This window comes from Mastigoproctus giganteus, chromosome 6, assembly GCF_048544385.1.
Source record: "Mastigoproctus giganteus isolate SK-2022 chromosome 6, ASM4854438v1, whole genome shotgun sequence".
In the NCBI taxonomy this organism is placed as follows: Eukaryota; Metazoa; Arthropoda; class Arachnida; order Uropygi; family Thelyphonidae; genus Mastigoproctus; species Mastigoproctus giganteus.
In genome coordinates this window covers 202364100-202390520 of record NC_143580.1, presented here as the reverse complement: position 1 = coordinate 202390520, position 26421 = coordinate 202364100, and the positions used below count along the sequence as shown (strand labels likewise).

General features: G+C 37.8%; 1 protein-coding gene across 3 annotated transcripts in view; it reads left to right on the top strand.

Moving 5' to 3' along the window:
* LOC150084881 (uncharacterized) overlaps positions 1 to 26421 on the top strand; it is a 150017-nt gene that overhangs the window by 54863 nt on the left and 68733 nt on the right. For all 3 annotated transcript variants that reach the window (XM_090376682.1, XM_090376680.1, XM_090376679.1), the window contains exons 2-3: positions 25585 to 25730; positions 26165 to 26270. In XM_090376682.1, the coding sequence (XP_090232808.1) occupies positions 25585 to 25730; positions 26165 to 26270 (252 nt within the window). The remainder of the gene's footprint in view (positions 1 to 25584; positions 25731 to 26164; positions 26271 to 26421) is intronic.

The window sequence follows — 26421 nt, the reverse complement described above, 5'->3', positions numbered from 1 at the left end:
TTATCGGTTGATTCAACCACTGCTCATCTCAGTTGCCAAAATTATTCGCTGTAGGATTCTTTTCGCCTCAAAGGTGGTACTTGTGCACGTGTCCGTTCCGATATTCCCCGTCAGAACACACACACACACACACACACACACGAGTCCTCTTTGTTTAATCCTGCGAGACCATGTATACCTCAATATAGTACCAGTTCGATCTGTAGCCGATGAGACTCCAATGCAAGTTGATATTCTTGTGTTGCGGTTCACTGTTACGACCAAATATTGATCGCCTTTCGTTGTTTTTGTCCGTGGATGGTCCTTACTTTTTGAGGTTACATGTTCCTGTCTCCTGGAATTGCTTCCATAGCCTTGAGATGACACTTTCGCAAACATTAAAAAGCCTGGCGACATCCACATGTGATTGGCCTATCTCTACCCTTCCACTGGCTCTTAATCGCTGCAAATCATCCAGATGGTGTCTCCTTGTTCTTTCGCAATGCAGGAATTGAAAAGTACCATTTTAAGTCTCTTCCTAGAAGTGGTTTTCAGGCATTTTAAAGAGAATATATGTTTATTTCGAAGGAGCACATTAATATTTATATATATCATAGTTTCTCTAGTTTTACATTGGCTATAAATTTTCCGACACAACAGAAAATGTGTTAGTTATTCATTAAATGTTGTACATGAGTATGAATGGTCGATTGATAGTGTCATAATATAAGAAGTTGATTTTCGAAGGGAAAAAAAAGCGGTATTTGTTTATATCAGTAATAAGACAGATTGGGATCCACCAGGAGTGAAACGCATTTAAAGCTTCGATGGTCACTGTCATTCCCGATGACTGTAAAAAATCTAGATCATAATCAGGTTTGTCTGATTTATCTAATTTACAATTCATTGTTATTGATAAGATATTTTAATTATAAAAATACCTAAGTAAGATTTAAGTAGACATGAAAAATATAAGATGTATGACATATAGCTCGGCCTCGAAAAAAGGTCGAGAAATAAAAATAATAACACCAAAAAGCCGCATAGTTGGCAATCAAATTTAGCCTTACCCGAAACTGGAAATCACCACTAGATGGTGTTTAACAAAGGAAGTAAATGTGGGTCATCCCCAAACACTCCCTGCCTGCCTTTACGCATTATTTCCGTAAACAAGACGAACTCGATGACCTCAGTAACCGCAGTTGCACAGGTGGGCCAAACATAGTTTAAATTCCGCGGCAATGTTAGTGTATCTGCCACCTTTACGACTGCTCTCTCTTCCCCTAAACACTGGCCGGAGCCTCAAGCAGTGAACATTTTTTCACTTCCGGACTTACCCAACTCAGCCTCCCACTAACTGACTTCTATGAGCAGCTGGTCGAAGTCGAATAGGCATTCTGAATGATCGGGACTGGTTTTTGCCCTGTGCATGACCTGACTGCGGCACTCAATTCATAGAATGAATTGCCAGGTGTATCGCCTTGAGGATAATGTAAGCGATAACAAGCTGAATGAAGAAAAACAAAGTTTTTATCTCATTGTAAGACAAATCCACAAAGGCCCTTAAAGTTGGCACAAAGACGAAGATGATACATTGATTAAAAGTCAGAAGTACCACAGAGAGGTAGGCACCGGTTGAAGAATGCTCATTTCTGTCTGCAGACACGTGGGCGACAACGCATATAATCAGGGCCGGTTGGATATTTGTGGAAAGCATGTGTAACAGTAGTTCGCGGAGTCAACTGACAAGACTTTTAAAATTCTTTTCAGTAATTGAAGCCAAATGATTCCAGTATAAAATGTGTCACAGGACGAAATTCAGAAACCTATTGTATTAATTCAAGTGTATAATTTTAACATGGTGCATTGAGCTAAAGAGTAATTGAACAAATTGGTAACTGCTTTGGAGCTTACAGATTTAGGTAAATCACAAATATTAACTAGCATAAATTAATCAATTTTGATGTGGAAGGCGAATGTCTGCACGTTTCGGCTTTACAAAAGAAAGAAGTCTGCAGGCACATAGCGACACTCTTGATCAGGATTATAAACAGAAAAATGTTCTATTGTTCTATTTTTAATAAATCTTATTCAAATTCAAAAAGACCAGGAATCCAAATCTAGCAGGGTCCTCGAGGGTAGCGCAGTGATTGTAATCACCTTTCTCCTCACATCGGGGGAAAAGGTCCGGTTGGAATCCCATCAATGATACGAGGAACTTACATGGGCTTTTTTTTACTCACTCTGTGGCTGAGTCAGTCCATCCACGGATTTTTCCCCCCCGGAAACTCGAGTTTTTCGCCCACCAACACAAGCAAAACGGCCAGAGAATGCAGGCAATTTGTGAACACAATACGTGTGGGTGGATAAGGTTGTTTTCAGGTAACCCTCAGAGGCGTACTCAGCGTGGGGCAGAGGGGAAATATGCCCTCTCCCCTTAACCATTCATATAAGTGTCCTAGGTGGTGCCTCCGTAGACAGGTGGGAAGGAGCAGCAGTGCGTAGTACACGCTTCTTGATTAGACCGGGGTTCGAGCCCGCCACCACCGGATGCAGAGAGGTCAAGGAATGACCACTGCATATCCCGGAGCAATATGGCCTTAATTGCTAATGCTCCTAAAAACCAAATAACAAACAAACAAGTGTCCTAGGTCTATCTAAAAAAAACACTAAAAAACCTGGTCATCATTCCCTCCCCCCCGACGATGATATCCGGATACAATGCAGGTAACCCTAATACGACAGTTTTTTTTAATACAGCAGGGGTTTAAAAAAACTCAACACTGACATTATTTCCATTATGGAAAATACGAATAAAACAGATCTTTCTTTAAGTTCGAAAGAAATTACGTGGCCTGAGCAGGTCTTAACAGACGACAGAATCAAGTTTGTTGGTTCATAACAGAAGATATTTCTATAAAAAATTAATTGTAGGTGGTCAGCTAGTGCTAGTGTTAAACTACTTTTCAATATTTCCCTGATTCCGAAAAAAATGTTAATAAAATAAAAAAGATTTCCTCTATTTAATGTTGAGTGTTTCTCAGAAAACGATAGTCATTCTATCGACAACTGCTTTCCCACCTGAATAAATTATTGAATTCTGTAACTTTATTTTTATCAGTTGAAAACGTCTACAAATCGAAAGCAAGTCGCCGAGTTTTGGTTATGTTTTGTTGTTATCGACGTCAACATGTATGTTTTTACATATCCTGACTTTTTCCTAAATGTGGTTTCTAAGCTAAATATCTTCTTTTTATTATATCATTTCTACACGTTCATTATAATGATAAAATAACATCATATTGAAAATGCCATTGGAAGACAAGAGAGATGGAATGAGAGATGAAAGAGACTGAGATGCGTATATCTCAGTGGCATTTGTGAATGAGCCCACTATCGAATTACTTCCTGCGTTCCCCTTCACCCTGTTTTTATTATCTTCACACATGTTACACAACCAATTGAGAAAAGGGGATCTCCTCACACGTTAGATAGGACACCCTCGGGAGAAAAGTCCTGTCCTTCCAGGTCTGTAAGTCAATGTTTCTGGGATAAACCAGAAATTTCCGTCTGCCTGCAAAAAAAAAAAAAAAAAAAGAAAGAAAAAAAAAACGTTTCCTGGAAGGTCGTTACCAGTTAGCGGCAGTGCAACGTTCAGTAGGCGGAGAGATACAAAACGGTACCTACTTTTAAATACCCTTGGGGTGGTCAGCAACTAATGTCTGCGTCCCGGAAAAATGGCCAACTCGTGGCCTGAGCAGGTGAGGTAATAAGTTACAAATGGGATCCGTCCTATTACCATCTGAAAAGGATAGTTGCGTGTTTAATGTTGGGGGCCGGCTTTCAAGATTCTTAGCTTCCGCCAGGCCATGTTTAACGGAACAAGATCTTAAAAAAAAAAAAAAAAATTGACGGAAAACATAACGACAGGAAGTTAGCAATTTACTGAATGTAAAAATAAAAAATATTAAAATCCTCAATTCTCCAAATACGAAGCTATCAGTTATTGCGGTACAGCAAAAATTTTAATATGCCAGATTGCTTTCAATATATTATATAGGCCCTAATGTTTTTAATTATTTCACCTTAGTAAGCTTCAGCTTTTCCAACTTTTTGCTATATTGACGTGTAATAGTAGATGGTTTAATCTAGCTTACATAGTTTTTTGAATAGTAGATGGTTTAATCTGGCTTAGATATTTTTTGAGCCCATTTTTAAGACAATGGGTTCAGAAACCATTTGCTCTCGTGCGTAGCACAGGTGGTAGAATTGGCGTCTTTCACAGGGTGTAAAAGACCTGAGTTCGAGTCCTATCGATGACGTCAGAAATTTTTATGGGCATTTTTCACACCGCGGCTGAGTTAGTCGGTCTCAGCAGAGGGCAACATAGTTTTTTTCTCCCGGACACTCGGGTTTTTCGTCCAGCAAAAAATCGACCTCAGAACACAAGCAATTACAGACAATATACACGGATTTTTAAAATATGCTAATCGGTCCGTAAACAAACAATTACAGCATAACATTGCACGAGCATTAAGTCATGTGGGAGTTTATTTTTATTATTTTTATTTTATTATGTTATAAATCCATAATCGCTCATACAAGACATCAAGTACTATCAACAATTTTAAATTATTAATATTTAAACATCTGCAGATACGACTACTGGGTTCATAATCAGATGTAAAATTCAGATGAAATATTTTATGTGATCTTATAATTTAATATTAATATTACAAGTATAAAATATGGATCGAAATGTTAACCACCCTTTCCACCTTCAAACCATCAGCATTCTTTAACAGCTTCTGTTGGAAACCATCCCAATATCATTTATGAAAATTAGGAATAGGAAGAGGTCCAACACCGAGTTTTGAAGGACCTCACTTGCTACTCTAATCCACGCTGAATTCTGACCATTTATGACAATCTACTATCTCCTATCTTTTAGCCGGCCTAATCCAGCGTTGGACCTAAATATCATAGCAAATAGTTTGAAATAATCTGTATAGCCTATGAATAATCTGTATAACCAATGAAGATGATTCAAAGGCATTATTAAATCATTCACGTAAATGCTAAAAGGTAAAGGACAAATACTAGATTCTTTGTCCTCTACCTTTAAGGTTTAAATTGATAATATTTTTGTTGTTGTTGTTGAAATAAGGTTTTAGGAGAATTGGAAATTAAGGCCATAAAAAAAAAAAAAAAAAAAAGGTAAATTGCAACCATTATCAGCCCACTGCAGGATGGAAGTCTCCTCAACGATTCATGTTTGAAGGAAATGGACCAACATCATCCACGCTAAACCAGTGCGGATTAGCAGATCGACCGTATTTAGCAGTCAGGGGCTTGAACCCCGGTCTACTCAAACAGCGTGTGCTACTGTACTCCCGCTCCTGACAGTAGACTCGGCTACGGAGGCCGCACTAAAGCCATATTGCTCCGAATATACTGTCTGTAAATTGCGTGTGTTCTGAGGTCGATTTTCTGTTTTCTGGACGGAAAAAGCGAGTTTCCGGGGGAAAAAGTCATGCCACCCTCGCCTGACACTGACTAACTCAGCCACGTTATGAAAAACGCCAATAAAAATTCCCTCACTTCCTTGATGGGACTTGAACTGAGGTCTTTTCCAGCCGGTGTGAGAAAGACGGCGATTCTACCAACTTTGCTACCCACAAGGGCATAATATTTTTGTCCTGATATTACTAATCTGTATTTAAGTGAAAATAAATATCTTTTTCAATAGTGGATCCCGAATAACGGAAGCATGTAGTTTTAATAAAAGAAGAAGTGAGTTTTAGAATCAAAAGCGCTGGGACAGTAGATGTAAACCACATCTGGATTCCCTTGTCAATTACTGTAGACATATGTTGCCAAAAGGAACAAAGATAAGGTTACAAATAGAATTCTTCTAGTAGTAGCCCAAGCTGGATATGGATATTATTATCATTACTTCAGAATAAAAACTATTATTTTTTTTATAAATATTTCTGTAAGGGAGGCCTTGCTATCCATGTCTGAGCCCAACTAACTGAGCCGCTGAATAAAAAAAGCTCATAAAAGTTCCTCACGTCATTTGAACCCGTGCCTTTTCCATTCGATGTGGGTACTACCCACTGGGTAGGACGGTGATTATAACCATTCCTCTATCCATGCTGACAGCATCGATGTACAGTACTGCTAGATCAATTTTCAGAATTACAAAAACAAGAAAATCGTTGGTAATGGTGTATGCGGACCCATGACTAATATCCAGCTCTCTGGACACATCAACTGGCGTAAACCGTACGACGCATCCCAGATTCAATTATAGTTATATCCCCCTCTCGCAACTCTGATGTTACCATCAATAGATGTGGGTGTATGTCCAATACCAACTCAATAAGTCCACCATGATTACAAAATGGATCCCAATTTTCAGTTGTGTTAACTAAGAGTTCCGAAAGGACTCGTCATGGGTCCCTGACTGATGAAGATAGATTAGAAACAGAAAGGAGTTCATTCCTCATCGTAAAATTTTTCCTTCGTCTTCTGGATTGGTGTTTGTTCAACGCCATTTTACTGATGCACATGTGCGGTTGTTAACCCGTGTAGGAGTATGAGGGTTAAGGGTTGAGGTTGCTCTATCAGATCCTAACACCCACGTGGGCTTCTGACCTTCTCCTTAAGTCCAGAAACCGGTCTTTTGCGAGAAGACGTAAATGAGGTTTATAACTGCGCCATCAGCCACAGCAGTGGTTCCGGGTGGTTAGCTGGCTCTTCCATCTCGCCGACATAACGTTGTTATTTTCACGCAAAGTCGCGTCTTGTGATTTGTCATCTACTTTTTATTATTTCCTTGGACAAGGGGGCATAAATAAAAAATCGAGACACGCTGATGATGAAGAGGGTTAACTTATTCATAGTCTATTGTATCGATTTGCAACTGGAGTGGCCTTTATAGATCTGGCAAAATCTCTACTCATTTGCGCAAGGAGGGAAGAATGTTTCGTTAATTAAATAATTGCACGCGCTCCGATAAACATGGTAACGTAGATTACGGTCACACCCTATAATAATCACAAGCGGTGGTCTCTGACCACGGGTGGATAAAAATAAAAAGTTCTACTGACCCAAAAAACTGCGTGCTCGGTTTTGTTTCATTGCAACTGATTCTTTTTCGATTTCAACAATTATGTTTAAGAAAAGAGACGCTCACGAGTTGCTTATTCCATTGTTGCTCTTTATACATTACTCCCACACAGAATGTGTTGCCTTAGCAACCGTGAGCGCCTGCACGAGCAGAAAAATTAATGAAAGTGTCACTGTGAGCACGATTGTATTGTTTCCTGTTAAGGGAAAAAATAATAGAAGAAAACACAATAGAAATCGTTAGATTAAGCAGGTCACTTAAGTTTGTTCGGATTTAGGGTTAAGGGATTAGAAAGTCATACTTCAGTGACATTTAATAGAAAAGATTCTTATTTATATCCCCTATAATAGCGCGCCTTATTTAAATACTATTAAATGCCCTTTACAAAAGTAGAATCCTATTGTCGGCTCGCATCTCGTTTTCGTTTCTAAACCACAAGACAACGCATCGAACCTGACTGTATCGTCTGACTCGTTCGAAGCATCCAATGAGTGTATTTTCTCATGTCTTTCGTAATGCGATCGAAAAAGAAGACGAGCCGGAAGTACAGTAACATCGTGAATCCCTGAGGCTGTTCCATTACGAACAAGCAGTAGAGAAAATGTTGTGGACCAATAAGAACATTACTCGTGGTTTTCAACATGCAAATGAACTGATGGTGACACCATTAGCAGCAGGACCGTGTGAGATATTTCTAGTCAAGACACACATCGTTAAGTAAAGTAGTTTATGTGTAATGCTAATGACAAAGGCTACTAATGAATAAATAGGCCACCGACACGTCTAGTTTGAGTGACGTCATCAATATAGACGCAGCAAGTCGATTTCTCATTACGCTTCGCTGTGAGCAAAAAAGTTGATAGGTTTTTAGCTACCGAATATACGGAAATATTTGATTTCAGCTGATAAATACCAGAAATTCGTATTTGGACATTTGGAATACTAAATAAAAATGACACCTATCCGCTGATGAGCGGGAAATGACAGGCGAAAGTTATCCACACAGAAACAACACGCATATATACTAATAAATATTCTATTCGTCCTGGAAGTTTGTTTCAGAAGTCATGACGCGAGCGGTAGTTCCGAAACTATTCTGGATTCGGCTTTCAGGATATTTCTCCTATTTTTCTTTGCCTTTCCACACAGTTTCCTCTTTTCTTTTTCCAGTGTCTTTGCTTAACAGAATATTTTGTATATAATTTACGTCTCGTACACTGGATTTTATTGTCAGTAGCACCTTATTTTTCTTTTATCACGAATAGGCAAAATCGATTTTTCAGCTTGGGCCGTACTTCGAAATTAATTCTCTAAGACACCCCCCCCCCTCTACTTTCCAAATCTTGCCTCCGTCTCTGATGATGTATGAAAATGGTTTACCTCCCGCCCCTTTGTATTCCCTCTAACTCGCTGGAGTTATTCCATTCTCAGTATTAATTTTAGTTTTATTTCAGTGTTCTGCATTTTTCAAGCAATTTATCCAGGAAAGCAATCAATGATTGTTTAGTTATTTCTATACATACTCTAAATTAACAAATTATCTTAGAAGAGCTTTGCCTACCTCTTAAATTAATTAAAATTGTTTGCTTCTCTGACAGTTCATGTCACAGCTGTAGCTGAGTGACTGCTGGTCCATCTGTGCACATAACGTACATTTTATGGGGTGTGGGAGGGGGAAGGAATGATGCCATGCGCGTAATTATTTTCTACTGCCTAACTACTACACTTCGTCTTCCTAAGCCTTTATTGGTGCATCGTAAAAGAATTGCACGTAGCTGACGTCATCCCCATATGATCCATTTAACGCCAGCAGACAGACCAGAGGCTGCTCAGCTACAGTCCTGGAAATAATTGTCATTGTAGTTCCATATATACATAGAGTATAGGTGCATGCATTTTCTATTTATATTTGTAACAACCCTGAAGAAGGCAAAGAGAAGCTATCCCTCAAACGTAGCTTCGATTCTTTTCAACTTGTTCAGTCCGTCCCCCAACGTGGTTACAATGTACAAATTTTTATTTATTAGTAAATGATTTATTTCCTCTCGCTCTCTGTTATATGATGATCCCTCTATTCTAGTCCATCAACCTTCTTTAAAGATTACCCCGTCTTCAGAAGAAAACTCTTTTTGTCTTTGCATACGCCATAATCAATTCTGTAGACATATTTCAACTTACACTTAACCTTCGCTCACACTGCATTATTTTAATCTGCTTTTCTCTAGGGTACTGGCTTAAGCATTACTATTCTCTCAATACATGTATAATCGTCTGAAACTATTCTAAAAGGCCTTTTCAATCGATCGTAGCTGTAGTTAGCCAATCTCAGGAAGACGGAGTAGGGATACCCTGATAGTTATTCTGCATTTTTCATGCAGCACAATACGCAGCAGATCGGTCCGTGAACATACAGACTTCTACAGACATAACAGGCACCGATTACACAGTTGTATATAAGTTATATAATTGAAAACGTACTATAAATGGTTGCTGTGTTTTTGCACCAATCCTGAGTTTGTTTTACATCTGATTTGCGAGCATTGTTCAGATGGTGAATTGATGACAGGCTATCAGCACCGAAAACACAGCAGGGCGGTAGGCGCTTCTAATAAGATGAGAGTACTTTTTCTGGAATGCTTAAGTAGGTCAAATGGTTATTTTTGAAAATAACGAACGATCAAATCTGCCAGTCTTGAAATACCTGCGTATCCACAAGCTCTTTTTTTTTTTTAGAGGTGGGGTGGGGGGGAATAGTTTGCGCTATCCGGGAAGTTACCCATGCATATATAGTTAATTAAGAATAAAGCATACTTTTTTTCTTTTTTTTTGGCAGATGTCAGCAATTAAAGACCCTTGATCTGACCCGCAACGGTGCGGCTTTCTGTCTTGCGCAAAATCCAATAATGACACCCAGGTCATTATTATTTATTCTAAGCAGGCCTATTAAGGAATTATTTTTTCGGCTCCGTTAAGATGCATGTATTACACGCCTTTCTGCTTTAGTTCTATTCTTGTCTAGAAACATGATGCAGACAGGGATATCTATCACGTTCTCTCTTCATTGCATTCGAGATATGCTGGCATAGAGGAAACAAAAAATCAATTACACACATGGTTAAAATTTCTGGAGCCTTACTCTAATTGTCTGACACAGAGCCGTGAACGTACATGCTGTATATAAAGTAAGTACATTACATTTTGTTCTAATAAAGATTTAGTACGCATCTTATTTTGAACAGCTGTCACGTCGCCTGTTTTCATCATACGCCAGACATCTGAACGGTCGTCTATCAAGAAAGGAGGTTAAGAGGTTTGAAAAGTCCATCTGTCTCTTGCCTGAGGGAGTTCGTGAGTAGTCTGGGGAGTAGGTAATCCAACTTCCACCTGTACACATAACTAAGATGCTCTTCTGTGCATTAAGGACGCCTAAGACATGGAGTGATTACTCAATGATTCAGTCTACAGAGAGCACTGAACATTCATAGGGGAAAAATATTCTTTAATTAGATCATCAGATAACACTCTTATTTCTGCTAGTGGGGCGCTTAGGCATTGTGTCTGTATTAGATGAACAGTGCCATTCTATCACGTTACACGTGGCAAATTATGACGATGAGGCAGGTGACAGTCGGAGTTATGAAACTTGCTGCCTTTCCCCATTAAAGATCTATTATTTGTATGAAAACAACAGAAAATTGCCGTTTATAAGGGCAAAGGAATCGAAATATTTTTACTGGGGGAGTGTATCACAGGTGGACGATGTATATGTGACAGTGTGAAAGGCTTTGCGAATATGATTTCACAGGAATAGCTGTAAAAATCATATTTGCAATATTCTCAATAAAGATAACACTTTTCATATTTACATAATATTACATAAATCTGCCCTTGAATGGCCAACCTATCTAAGTGACAGAAAAAAAAATAAAAAAAATACATGGAAAAGGAATAAACAGAGAAAACGAAAAATGGAAAGCGAAAGCTAAAATGAAGCGAATGAAAAGAGAGAAAAAAATGTGAAAAAAATAATCACCGCTGAGAAGTCCTGAAAGAGATTTTTATGATAAAAGCAGTAAGTGTTTATTCATGCCACTCGTGTACACAACTAGGCATTGCATTACGCATCCATATCTCCCGGAACAATGGGGATCCTACAGAAAGACACTTATCCCAAAACCTCACAATACTACAACGATCATCAAGTACCAGCCAATATCAACTACCTGTACAATTAAAAAAATGTTGGAAAAAATCCTTCTACCTTATTTGAAAATTACAATAGATAGAAACAGCTGAAGACAATTCTCTACAAAAGGAAGGTCAACCATAACTAATCTGGCAGACACTATAATTAAATTCAGGAACTCTTCCAGGTAAAAGAGAGTGTGACATCTTATGGCTTGACACAACATCAGCTTATGATAACCAAATCTGGATGAAATCATATAACTATTAAAGCAACATTTTAATTTCAACGCAAAATGATAGCAAATTTTCTACAATACAGTCTTCGACTCTAAAAGGTATTTTTTGTTTTCCCTTCAGTATCCAAAGAAATTAATGCTGTAGCAACATCTGGAATCCTGCAAGACGGGATACTGTTTAACATCTTATTCGAAGCAGCACTCGAACTGTTTTTACAGATTTCATTGAATATTACACGTTATGCAGATGATTTAAAAATTATCTTAACTACCAAACCTGAGGATGGACAACTTCCTACGATGCAAATAGAATAGTTGCAAACTCGGTTAAATATTTCAAGAAACTAAATCTGTCAATCAATGTTGTTTATCTGACATTCTTTCACCAAAAGCATCTCGAGAAAATGGATATATTTATTAATAACAACGCCATACGGAAAGTTACTCTTCACACATGGATTTTGCATGATCTTTGACAAACACCTCTACTTTCAACAGCATTACATAAACAAAAAAAAAAAAAAAAAAAAAAAAATACAGCGGACCATGTGGATGATTAACAGGAAACCCTCAGTATATAATAAGAAAGCCATTTTGAACCAGTCACGCATGTATGTTTGCAGCCTCATTAGACTGGAAAAAAACTGTCAGATTAGGCTCACCAGAGCATCGCCTCATCTACCCATGTGCATTATGTCTATAAATTACGTATGTTCTCTAGTCAGTTTGCATGTTTTGCTGGACAAAAAACCTAAGCTTCTGGGTGGGGGAATTCGTCTGAGATCGAATGATTCAGCCATGGAGCGAAAAAAAAAAAAAAAAAAAAAAATATATATATATATATATATGCCCATAAAAGTTTCTCACATCATTGAGCGGATATATATATATATATATATATGCCCATAAAAGTTTCTCACATCATTGAGCGGATTCGAACCTGGGCCTCCTTCAGCCTCACGAGACCAATAAATAAACAGACCGTTTCATAATTCGGCGTTATATTTAATGAATCTCTTTAGAGTTGACTACCAGCAACACTCCATCAGCCAGCTTTACCGAAAAGAAATCACCAACAAGCTTCAAAATATTAAAACCAATTACTAAAATGGACATAGCTCTAACCAAATGTGAACATTCGAAAGCCACCAGTCAACAATAGCAGCCAAGTGGATAAGACAAATTTTGGACTATTCTCCTACTTTTATTTTAATATTGTATCTTAACTTAATAGTCTGTAAAGATATCGCCGATTTTCGAAATTGGCCCAAGCGTTGATAAATGTGCAAAAACTTCCTTAATAAAACCAGAAGTATCGTATCATGATAAAAACAATATTTAATGAGAATCTTATTTTTTTTAATAAACTAATACGCCTTTATTCACGTATAAATAATAGTTTTTATATCTCCGCATCTATTTGGCATTTCATATATGCAGCTCATGCGCATGTGCGGTATTACTCTGCCACATTCTTTATGCCTGAAGTCTGGGTGAAACCATAAAAGCCTACAGTAAGAGAAGACATACAAGAGCGTATAACAGAATTAATAAGAAAGAAAGAAAGATTATAGATGAAGAAGAATTAAAACAAGAAGAGGGAGGGGAATATGATTTCCCACCATTCTTTTTGCTGAAATTTGAGCCAGGAATTTCTGGCAAATATGACACCAGTGGTTCATTTTACTATACTTGACACCCTTAAAATAAGTCAACAGCACCATTCGGCACTGTTCACTGCATATTTCACATTTATTTCTATAAACTGTTGGGAAAAACTGGTACTGGGAGGACATAGAGAGAGACAAAATAAACGGTAATTAGACGATGCTGGCTAATCCCACTTCCAAATGTCCGCGATGTCGGATCGAAATTAGGGGGTGTCAGTCATTTGTAATTGGAAAAAACTGCTGGCCACACTGCAGAGAAAGCCTATAACAATAGCCGGAAGTTATTTGGAACGCGCAGCTACTCACGCGTAACCGTATATATACTGTACCACAAACAGTGCTAGGGGAGAGAGAGAGAGCGATTGCATAAGGCACAGACGGAATCATCTGTTTGACGACGATTTTCATCGTTTCCTGTGGAGGGTGTTAATGGTAACTATGGCAACAAAATTGGTGAGAAAACGAAAGATACCCGTTTACAAAAAGGATGAATAAATTCGCTGTCTAGTGAATTAGGATGTGTTGTTAGACTCGCTTCGCTGACCACACTCATTTGACGATGAATGAAAGATAGCGGGAAAGGTTACACGAAGATCGTACCAACTCATGGCTGCCATCTCTACTCATAAGGCCCTTAGACATCCGAAGACAGCAAACCACACCCCGTGTTCATCCACTACAACACCCACCACATCCCTTTAATTAATATTCCGTATGTAATGTCTCGTGAGTCATTTCAGCACTGCCAACGTGTATGGCAATCGAATGGCGCCAGCCTTTCATTGTTGGAAAAGTGGAGAGAGGACAAACAGTAGGTGAATGCAGGGATGAAGGGAACTGCTTCTTTGTAGACATCTTTACGTAGTCTGAAGGGTGTTTTGTCTGCAAGTGCTTCCTTTTGTGGTCCTTCTATTGAAGCTCGTAAGACGAAAAAGCTGCACTGGTGTGTGTGTGTGTGTGGAGAGTTTGCTTACAAACACGACATAAAGAAGAGGGCTTTAAAATAGGGAAGATGAAGTAAGAGACTGAATGGCTAATAATGTCCGTCTTGTAGACTAATCTAACATAACCTAACCTAAACTTGTCTAATATCCACCTCATTCTGGTAAACAAAATTGTTACTGCTTTCTGAGTTTCGTATATTATTCCTGATACGCGCAAAGCAGTGCGTTTCGTTTTAAGCTGTCCAAAATGTCCAATTTTTCTTGAAATTTTAAGAACTAAGGAATAATGCAACTTGGAAGGGAACTTCTTGCCATATCACATAAAAAGCACAGATCACTGCGAATGTGATAAGTGACTCTTCCGCTTTAGTTATATGCTGATTTTTAAATGAAAAAAATTCAAAAAATAGCAAGAGCTTCTTTTTAAATAACTCACTCCAATTTTACAATTACTACGCATATATTTATTGAGATCATTTTCTCTCTTTCTTTTTTCATTTATTTAAAAAGAAGCTCTTGCTATTTTTAATATTAGATTAGTAAGACAAAGTAACCCGAAGCCATTGGGCTATATTCTCTATAATAAGTAACCCGAAGTAACCCGAAGCCATTGGGCTATAATATTAGTGTCAACCTCACTAGACGAGGTTGACCAGGCGCCGAGTGGTCAGGGGCGCGAATGCAGTAGCACACGTCATTTAAGTGGACCGGGGGTCAAGCCCGTGACTGCTAACTACGATTAACTTTTGTATTAATTAATTTATTGTAAACTCCACTGACCTGGTGGTCGTGCCGGAGTATAAACAAGACCATTTTTAAAATAACAGTTAGGGCAGGAATACATGATTTACAAGAACATAACGTTTTAAGGGACATGAAAAGTTGCAAATGCTGTATCTAAGAACTTAATATATGCAGTTACAAAATAAATAAGTCAACTAAATTCATTTTAATTATTTCGAATACTTTAAATAATTTAACTTTCGATAACATGGAATATCGGATAATTGAGACTTCGGATAACAGCCACCGCACAGCATAGCACATTACTATTATTTATTTTATTTTTTGGCAATGAAACCACCTGCTATCAAATTATTATAAGCGAATTTGTGAATCGCATGTGGAGTCCTTGTAAATGTTAGCAGTTAGATCAAATGGCAATTACTGCCCCTTTTACAACAGGTGAAGTCGTAAAATGCGCTCAACTATAAATGTGTATCAAATTGCATTGTAGTGCGTTCCCCATGGCACGTCAATTACTATGGTGTTCATATTGCAGATATAAAATATCATATGAGAGAGAGAGAGAGAGAGAATTTGTATCCTGAACCCAGTTTATTTGGAAGTCGCTTGGTGACCGAATTTCCATCGCGTTACCTCTATCCCTCGGCCTATCGTCATGCGCACTAAACGACACCATCCAGCGGTCATCTTAATTACACAGCAGACCCCCCCTCCTCCTGCTCGTGGTAGGAAGGGGGCTCTGCTGTGTAATCCTCAACTGCCACGAGCAATATCGGAACATCACAAGCATAACAAGTTTGTAAACTTAATAATGATATTCGAGTCATCTTTCTTGCAGGAGCAAAGTTATGAATAAAAAAACATGATTCAGGCATGACTGCTTTATAAAATATGCTAATATGGAAACTCGGAGACTTCCTTGCTATTCACATTAAGTAAATATATCCACACTCAAGGTTTTTGATACTCACTATTTTATTTGTACCAATATTGTATTTTTCAGAATTTTTCAGATATAAAGTTCTGCAGAAAGCTAGAACAATGATAGTAATAGCTTTATTAAAAGTTGTTATTGAATTATGATAATAACTAGAGTACCCGAGGTGAATATTTCACTAAAACTGTAACGAAACGCTTTCTCAACAGTTTTGTAACGGAACTGTTAAAAAATAACGAAAATCGGCCGGAAGATGTTACTGCATTGTTTTATAAACTTTTCTGCTACATAAAACCTATTGCAAAAGGAATCATAAAAAGCTTATTTAAGCTTTGAGGTATTTAGGTACCCGTGGCAAAAATATTTCGCCAAAACTGTTGCTCAATAGTTCCGTTACAGAACTGTTAAAGAAAGAAAAAAAAAAAAAAAAAAAAAACGGAAATTTTGAAAATCGGCCGGAAAATTTTACTGCATTCCACCCCCTTAATTTTACTGCTAAATAAAACCTATTACAAAAGGAATCAGGTCAAAAGTTTGTTTAGCCTTTGAGTTATTCAAATTCGAAGAGCATTCCGGACAGAGGAACATAAGCAAATTATTATATAGACGGCTTTTAAGAGGAAAGACCCATTTACAATATGTGTACATAAAGTTTAGCATGCGAAAAAAAATCGCATCGAGTACAAAACAAGTTAAAAAGATATTTCACTCGTTACATTAGATTTTTTAAGTAGTTTGCAGATTATAATAATAAACATAGTTAATGAATGGGTTAGAATTTACAATCAAGATTGCAAATAACGCTACGAAATCTAAATAAAAGATGAAGACAAGTCTATGAATTACAAATCATTAGTTCTTAGTTACGGAGAAAGAGGAGAAGTGATTTGCCTTCCCCTACCGTATTTATCAGCATACTTTTCGCATAGCACAATTTACCCCACTTGTGTTTTTGAAACGGAAACATTTTTTGTGCGATTTTTTGATATCTTCCAGACTGCTGAACAGCTTTCAAGAAGTAATAGCTGTTATGTGACAGTCAACTCTTAACCGTTAGATAATCATGTGTTGGTTATGCGCCTTTCAACATCTCTAGGTAATGAATGAAATGAAAAGCAAAACCGAACCTAGGCTTACCCAATTATTCAATGCCTAGCAGTAAAATTTCTTGAAATTGAAGAGATTTCAGATATATTTTCGTATTATATTATAATTATTATGATTCTCAAACACCGCAATCCTTAATTCCCTTCACGTTTCCACTTCATCTCTTTATTTATTGGCGCCTCCGTAGCCAGGTGGGCAGGAGCAGCAGTGCGTAGCACACGCTTCTTGATTAGACCGGGGTTCGAGCCCGTGACCACCAAATACGGAGGATGCGGAAAGGTCAGGGAATGACCACCGCATATCCCCGGAGCAATATGCCTTAGTTGCTAATGCTTCTAAAAACCAAACAACAACATCTCTTTATTCCTGCCCTTCATCTACACTTCCAGCCATTAATCAAGTTTTCAGATTATTTTTAATTTGCTTCGCCACTCCCACGCTCTTAACCCCGCCTTCCCAGCACTGCAATACCTCCATTAATCAAATATTCAAATTTAATTATATTTAAATCTTCACCCCCTCATCCCCATAATTAATTGTGGCCATACCATTCCCATATTCCACAAGCCTTATCCCCATTACATTCTCATCCATAATAACTTCTCTCCACCCGCATTCCCCCCTCCCTCTGTAACGTACAGCTCCTCCTCATTTCCGTCATATATAGTATTGAGTAACTTGCAGTCTCTAATACTCTAGGCTGTGATGATGAGCCAAATGAAAACAAGATTTCGCCTGTAATCAGTGCCGTCGTGGTATGGTAGGCATCCACGCTTCGCCGTCCTGTGGATTATCTAATTTTAATTTAAAAAAGGGCGCCAAATGCTTGATTTGCATTGGGCGCAAAATATCTCACGACGGCAATGCCTCTATAAATTTAAATTAAGCTCCACCGTGGATGTAAATTTAGGATTGTTACTAATACCTCTACTGAACAACAGGGCGTGTCATATATCCTGTATGCGTGGGGGAAGTGATGTGCAGCAACTGTGGAAATATGGTGTTGATAATGACAGGTGCGTCCAATTCAGCGCAACGCAGTGTTATTCAGTTTCTTACAGCGGAGGGCGAATCTCTAAGCAGAAATTTCCTGGAATACGGAAAGGCGTATTTATAATTTTTTTTTTTTTTTTGTTATTTTTAATACAAATATTCAATTTATCATGTGTAGGGTTCGTTGTTTTTGTTTATGATTTAAAATTTTAACGGATAGTTTTATAAGGATAACAAATAGGACATATGGCTTTAAAATGATAGACATATTTAATTAAATTATTTTGTCAAATTCACTTTGTTAAATATTTTTTTTTTTTTTTGGGTAGTTGTTGGCGCATCGGCTTCTGTGGCCATAATGCACCTCCCAAGGTTTTTTTTTGCAGTACTTTGATCCAAACCCGAGGCGGGATTCGAACCCGCGACCTTTGGGTTGCCAGGCAGGCACTTTACCCACCCGGCTAGCCCGATCGGCAATTATTTCTGAGCTATATATTAATCCTGCAATGTTCCTGCGGTAGACTAGAGCCTCTTCTTGGTCTATCGCAGTCAAACTGCTGCCAAAATATGGAACAAATTCTATTTCACGGTGTCTGTACCAAGAAAACGCTGTATCTGGAAAAATTTTTAACTTGGCGTCTGGAGGCATAAAACATGTATAGAAATACACTGTTCCACTTTATTAGGTACACCTGTGCTGTGCACACAAATGGTTTGTCCCACAACGTTGCAAGTCACATGACCACAGTCGTGGATATAAATGCAGCAGAACAACTTTCTAGCATCAATTAAGCGTACAAACCCTAGCAAGAATGGGGAAAAGGAGTGATCTAACGGACTTCAAATTTGGCATGGTAGTAGGTGCAAGACGTGCTGGACAAAGCATCTCTGAAACGGTAGTTCTCCTGAACTTTTCACGCACCACAGTTTCAAGGGTGTATCGAGAATGGTGCAACGAACAGAAAACATCCTCTCAACGGCACTCCTGTGGAAAAAAATCGCTTGTTGATGAGAGAGGTCAGAGGAAGATGACTAGAATTGTGCAAGCAAACAGAGGGACCACAATGTCGCACATCACATCAGAATACAACCTTGGTGCGCAGAACAAAATATCTCAACGAACCACTAGTCGCACTTTGTCGCGAAAGAGCTACAACAGCGGACAGCCACATCGCGTAACTTTGTTATCAATGAAGAACAAGAGAGCACGCCTCTTGTGGGCACAGCAACAGCAGCATTGGACTATCAAGGATTGGAAAACAGTTGCTTGGTCTGACGAGTCGAAGTTCCTGGTGCATCATATTGATGGAAAGCTCAGAATTTGGCGAAAACAACATGAATCCATGAACCCGTCACGTCTGACGACTACTGTGCAAGGTGGTGGGGGCAGTGTTATGGTGTGGGGAATATTTTCTTGGCACACATTGGGTCCATTGATACCCATAGATTCCCATCTGAATGCCACATCGTTCCTAAACATCGCTGCTGACCAAATGCATCCGCTCATGTTGACAGTTTATCCTCAGTCAGATGGCTACTTCCAGCAAGATAATGCGCCGGTGCACAAAGCCCAAATCACTATGGCATGGTTCCAGGAACATGACAATGACTTTTCTTTGCTGCAGTGGCCCGCTCAGTCCGTGGATCTCAATCCTATTGAACATCTTTTGGATGAGCTGGAAAGGGCTGCTCGCTGCAGGCCTACACCTCCGTCGAATCTCAAGGAACTGCGTGACACACTCATGTGTGCATGGTACTTCATTCCTGCACAACGTTTTCAGCATCTTGTTCAATTCTTGGCTAGACGAATTCAGGCTGTTTTGAAGGCCAAAGGAGGCTCAACACGCTACTAGGTAGGTGTACCTAATAAAGTGGCAGCACAGTGTATATCTTAATATAGACCACGTACGAGAACCTGCAGGGATTTATTGAAAAGTTATATAAAATTACATGCCAATTTAAAAAAAAAGACGGCTATGAGAAAGACAAAAACTGTTATCATTTTTGAAGTCAGCATACAATACAGTTTACTAACTTTATAAAATATGATAGTGACGCGTGCGTCCAATCCAGCACAACGCATGTAAAATCCACAAATCGATCGCAAATGAGTGTCACGGTAATAATGACAATTGATAAGCATTGTTGTTTAGTTGCGAAATAATTTCATGAACATCGACGAAAGAATAAAAAAGTACCTATCGTATCTTATTACATATAAATATATTTGTTCCATATTTTTTACTTATTTTGTGAATAAGTACCCTTGAATACACCGATTCATTTGAAGATTTGTGTCCGCTGACTTTTCCAGCTTCCCAGGTTAATGTAATTATAACGAAGACATTAAAAACAGTTTGATTTAGCGTTTTGCCTACTATATGTTCAGATAAGACAATATTTAAAAATACATAAAAAATTATGGCGTACGCCATTGTTTCTACAAACAATTAAAGACAAATAACGAAATCAAGAATTAGAAAGGGGTTAGTTAATGCACCTGTTGAAAAACAGTCAGAATTGTAGAAGTACAGATACAGTACTTTCTTTCATGGAGTAACAACAGCAACAACTATAAGAAGCAACATCAGTAACTAGCCACGCGACGTATCGTAGTTCAAGAACAAATCGAGAGGTTACGTAATCATTTATAATACACATGCGTAAACCAAGATAATGCAAAAAAAATTATAACAAACCTAAGCGCTGATTACTATAAACGACGCTGATTTCTAGCATCTGAAACCGAGGATAGCAGATTTCTTCGGTATTAGTAGTATGGTTTTAGGCGCATCAGTGATTAAGGCAGTATTGTTCCGTATATTGTCTGGAAATTGCGTGTATTCTGAAGTCGATTTTTTGTTTGCTGGAAGAAAAATCCTAGTTTTTCAGGCAGAAAGAACCATACTACCCTCGCCTGAGACCGACTAACTCAGCCACGTTGTGAAAAATACCCATAAAAATTCCTTCCGTCACCAACGGGACTCGAACTCGGGTCTTTTCCACCCGGTGTCAGGAGGACGGCGATCCTACCAACTGTGCTACACACGCGAAGGTAATTTAGTCGGATAATCAATTTTAATTGTAATACAGAGGATAAAAGATAAGGAAAATATTTATTGAGAGAAAATCGCAATAAGTTACATGTATTATTTACAATTATACAACTATACTGCATATAGCTTCAGAATAATTGCCAATGTTTTTCTGCTTTAAAGATGTCAATTATTACTTTTTTTTTTTTCCGGTGCTATGTCCTATATTTGTTTCAAACAAGTAAATTAGTTCTCATTCGATTCTTCTTGAGATTCGGTTCATCTACTAGCGATCTGAAGGCTTCAGGGCTTCACTGGTCGTTAGTATCTATCCGGTATATATTCATCATAACATCCACACTCGTGTGATGCATAAAAATTCTACGAAAAAAAAAAAAAAAATGTTAACAAATTGAATATTACATAAATTTTTATTTGCAGTACTTTATGTAACGATGAATTCCTAGTGGCGTTTTTTTAATTTTTTAAGGTGAAGTTTTCATGCATCATATTACTGTGGATGGTATTAAACAGAAGTTGGATGAAATTTATTCTTCTATACTTCATTTATGATGCTTTATATAAGTGAATTCATATTTTTCTTTCTTTTTGTATATTTATGTGATAGTTTTATTGCATTAAATTATGTGTCAATTTATTTGAGGAGCAAAAATTTCGGATAACTGGAATTCTACTGTGCCTAATACTATTATTGCTCATTATTATTAATAATAACATTATTAATACACTGTCAATACCGATATTGCTATTTTTTGAACGATACTTCCAATGAAATTACGATAAAAAAAGAAGGATATTTTGCTGTCGAAATCAAATCCGATACGCGTGCACGGAGAGCCAAAGACCAATAGCGTGGGTCATTATTATGCCGTAAAAACGTTTTGAAGTTGTTTAATCATCCATGCACGTGTAGTTATTTAACTATATATGTTATTGCAATGGCGTGCTTAATGATTACAAGAGTCCGAATATATTAACTTTTTTTTCTTTCTTTTATATATTCAAGTTCCACGGTAAACTAACATCGCTAATAACAACTGAATAGCTTCAAGGCAGTTCTCAGTAATCAGAGACCATAGATGGTCAGTAGTACGTCTCCGCGCTTGATTGCACGTGGCCAACGCGCGTCTTCAAATATGCACCGTAAATAATTGACCTATATATTCCATTTCCTTGACACTGTTTTAGTGTTATGTATACGGCCTAAGAGGATTAGCTTAGGATGCTGATTACCGGACAAAGAGCTAGAACTTGTTTTTATCAATACTGTTATGTTCGGGAAGATGAAGGGGTTAAAAACTGGTCCGACATCTAGAAAACAGGCTACGGGATTGGAATTAATACAAGCTGTCAGCACATCTTCAAGAGGCTCTTAAAACAATCGAGTGCTTATTAAAGCCGCTACATTTTGATCTCTCTCTCTCTCTCTCTCTCTCTCTCTCTCTCTCTCTCTCTCTCTCTCTCTCCAGTGTTTGCCATTCTTTTGCACATAGAATAAAAGCATGAATTCTTTCAAATAGTAGAATGGTTACTCAGGTAAATTAAATTGTCGATAGATATAAGATTATTCCTTTTTCAATCATATTTTGTTTCTTTTCGAATTATTTTCAGATCTCTGTATCAGTCTGCAGTATCCATATTATTATGTGTATGAGTATATATGATGTATGTATAAACTTAAAGGTACAAGGTCTTCGGGATTTTTGCTATGTTTATCTGCCTTAAAACCAGTGAACTCCTTGACATTCTCCTACCGGTCAAACCTGCTTTGTGTGCTGGAGCAAGGCGCAATCGCACAACGTGAATTGGGTGTGCAACAGGAAAGACCGGGTTACTTGTAATTCAAATTAGGGATGAGAGACCGTACAATTTCTTCAAGTCATGAGTAGGCCGTGATTACGATTCAGTTGGATCGTATATTTACTACTTCATCGATCATTCCGATCGTCTACTGAAATAATGTCGGGATGTCGTTCTTATCGCTTCCTACTGCCTTCACAGCTCCATGAGGAGAACTACCGTGACTGAAATACCAGGAATAAACTGGCAATAATAAAAAAAAGAAGAAAATAGATAGAATCACTGAGCGGTCTGATCACTCATCGTGTTACTAGTAGGGCAAATGAAATATTATGATGTCACATAAATCTGTCTTTATTAAGTAAGATCTAAGGATAGTAGATCAGGTGAGTTGCTGGGAGACTCTTCCCTCCCAAGTCAGGGGGAAGAAACTTCCCTGCCGATCTTTTCCCCACGCAATGTGTACTTTGAATATACTCCCAATACGTTTAACTTCGTGGATTTGGGGGGGGGAGAGGAAAACAGGAAGTTAAAAACTAGAACAAATAGTTCTACACTTCTAATAATGGGAATCAGAACTTAATGGGATGTATCATGGATAATACTCCTTAGAAGGCATGTTTTCGGAAATTTTCCTTATGGGATAATCTGCGTTTCTCACAAACTGTAATCCTTAAAGTATTCTTGCTGAGTTACTTTGTTATGTTTGCTATTTTAAATGAAATGTTTTTTTTTTTTTTTTTTTTTTTTTTCACTTTTCACTTAAGAAATAAAAAACAAAGAGAAAATGATTTTGCTGTTTATGATTAAGTTGGTTGTTTGGGAGTTGAAGCACTGATCACTCTGAACGATTTCACATGGTCTCGTACCAACTGTGTGGTACTACACTTAAGGTGGTAGAAAATGAAAAAGACCTGGGAGTAATTGTGCAGTCAGATATGAAGTTTTCTGAGCAATGCAGACAGGCTGCCAGGGCAGATCATGGACTTTTGTCAGTGATATACAGGAATTTTGCTAGAAGGGAAAAGGAGGTGATTGTATGAGGCAATGGTCAGGCCACGCCTTGAGTACTGCGTACAGGTCTGGAGGCCTCATTTTAGGAAGGATGTAGATTTGCTTGAGCGTGTACAGAGAAGGGCAACAAGATTGGTGAGGGGGAATGAAGGGATCCTCTTACCAAGAGAGGCTTAAGTTCTGCAAATAGCAGCGGCTGGAGACTAGGCACCTGCGAGGTGATCTGATTGAGGTGTATAAGGCTTTGAATGGGTTCAGCACGCTGAATTCTGATGGGATTCTTCCACTTGTTCAGATTACGAACCTAAGGGGGCATAAATTCAAATTGAGGAAAGACAGATGTAGAATAGATGTCCGAAAATTTGCCTTTAGCCAGCGGGTGGTTAATTGCTGGAACAAACTTCCATCTGTCGTTGTGGAAGTTGATAGGTTAAATAAATTTAAGGAGGAACTGGACAAACATTTAGAGGGAATTGTTTTGTAATTTTTTTTTTTTTTTTGGCTGATGCTGCATAAGCTCATACACTTGCTTTCTTGCATCACATGCCACTACTACTTCTACTACTACTATTTCAGCGACAATTAACACAAAGTTAGTCTGTGATGCTTTAAACTTTAATTTGATCATATCAGAATAGATAAATGCTATCTTTATGCGCGTCGTGCTATCTAGATGTTGGGCAGAGGAATATAAAGGTATTGCAACTACTAGATATTTTTCTTTGAAATTAAGCGTTTTTGTATATAAAATACAATAAGCATAGAACACACAGAAGTACACATATTACGTACAAAACGTATGCATGATACAAAACGATAGAAGCGCCTATTGACTTAAGAAACTGAGCATTCCACTTTTGTGAATCTCCTCTAGACCTCTCCGCGCTTTGGCTGGCTTATGAGAAAACCTGCCAGATGACCAAAGAAAGAGCCATTGTTTGCGATTCCATCACGAACCAAGCAGCCCAACGACGCCAACTCCTACTCATAAATGCTTAGCGTCTACGGTATCCAACGAAGTTCACAAGTACGTGACAAGACTTGTGAATGTTTCAGGTGTGCCGTAATCCCGTGGCTAGCGTGTGTATATATCTACAGTAGTTTGTTTTTAACGATTTTTTCTTGTCTTAGTGATTATTAGGTTGGTCTTTCATTACAATGTGCTCATGAAGCGTTGGAGTCTCGCGTGAAGACAAATAGCAAGCAGTTTTCTTTTTTGCTTTCTGTTTGTACAATAGTGGCGTATCGTGAAGTAATATACAAACGAAATGTGTTAAATTATGTATTTGTTAAAATAATTTTATAATATTTCATAAAATCTGGCAGTATTGAGAGATTTGTTTTTCGGACATCTTTATAAATTTCCTTAGAATATCCAAAATCTTAGTGTTTTCTTCAATGCACACACACACACTTTGGTCGCAAACGTCAGTGACTCTTTCTTTAAAACGTGCAAGCTATCTACGTATATTACTTATCCTAAATTTTTCACGAATCCGGAGGGCTCAGTTTTCTACTGACTTGAAAAGGAACTGTATCACCGGCCGTTGAAGAAAGCGGACACCGCTTTGATGTCCGTTACATAAACTTTATGATGCTAACTGATTTACAAAAAAATTTTGTCTCCCATGAGACATTACTTATGAGCCGACCCTTGTACAAATAAAATAGAAGTATAATTTTCTAATTTGGCAATGATTTTCATTCCTAGATCACAACTGATTGAAAGCATACTGCTTATCTATTTAACATAAACTTTGTTTCCATTCTATATCCAGGGAAGCTGTTTATAGAGCGAGCCGAAGTTACACATAACACAGTAACGCTTCAATGGCATTCTACTCTCTTGGAGGAAATTCCTCAAGCGTCAGTAATGTACACAACATCGTACGCTGGAAGTGAGACCGAATGGAAAGAAGGGGAGGTAAGTTTCAAAGAATTTGAAAGTTACTTTTAATTATGCCAGTAGTATTCGAGGCTCGCCAAATTAGGAGGCTGCCTAGCATTTATCTCAACGTAAATAATTTTTGATTAATTAAAAAAAATTAAAATTAAATTTTAAATTTTGAGATTAAAAATTACAATATTTTAACTCTGTACGACTAGAACTAACATGAACTGTGTTATCTTCTTAAAAATTTCATTTCTAGCATATTTACTGTATCCAGTAAGATCTCTGTAATGCATGTGGCTTGTAAATAGCCTTTAAGGTAGATGAATTATAGACTTCAATATAAAATTTAAAAATGTTTTAATTTGAAATATCATACTAGATTATTCGGAAAAACGACAAAGATCGACGTTATATAATTTGGTAAATGTATAGTATTCCAATCTTTCATTTCATTTTTAATATAGACAAAGGAGTCAACTGCGAAACTCTATGACCTCCTGCCGAACACCCAGTATTTTGTTAAAGTGGAGGAAAATGGCGAACAAGAAGTGATAATAATCAAAACCAAAGGTAAGCGTATTATTATACATGTCTTGGTTACGTTTTAAAAAAACTGTATAGTTCTATTTAACTATTGCCAGGGCGCTCACTGAACTACATTCTAATACAAGTATGGGGTACTCCAATCAAACAGGATTATTTGGTTATACAAAGGGTACTA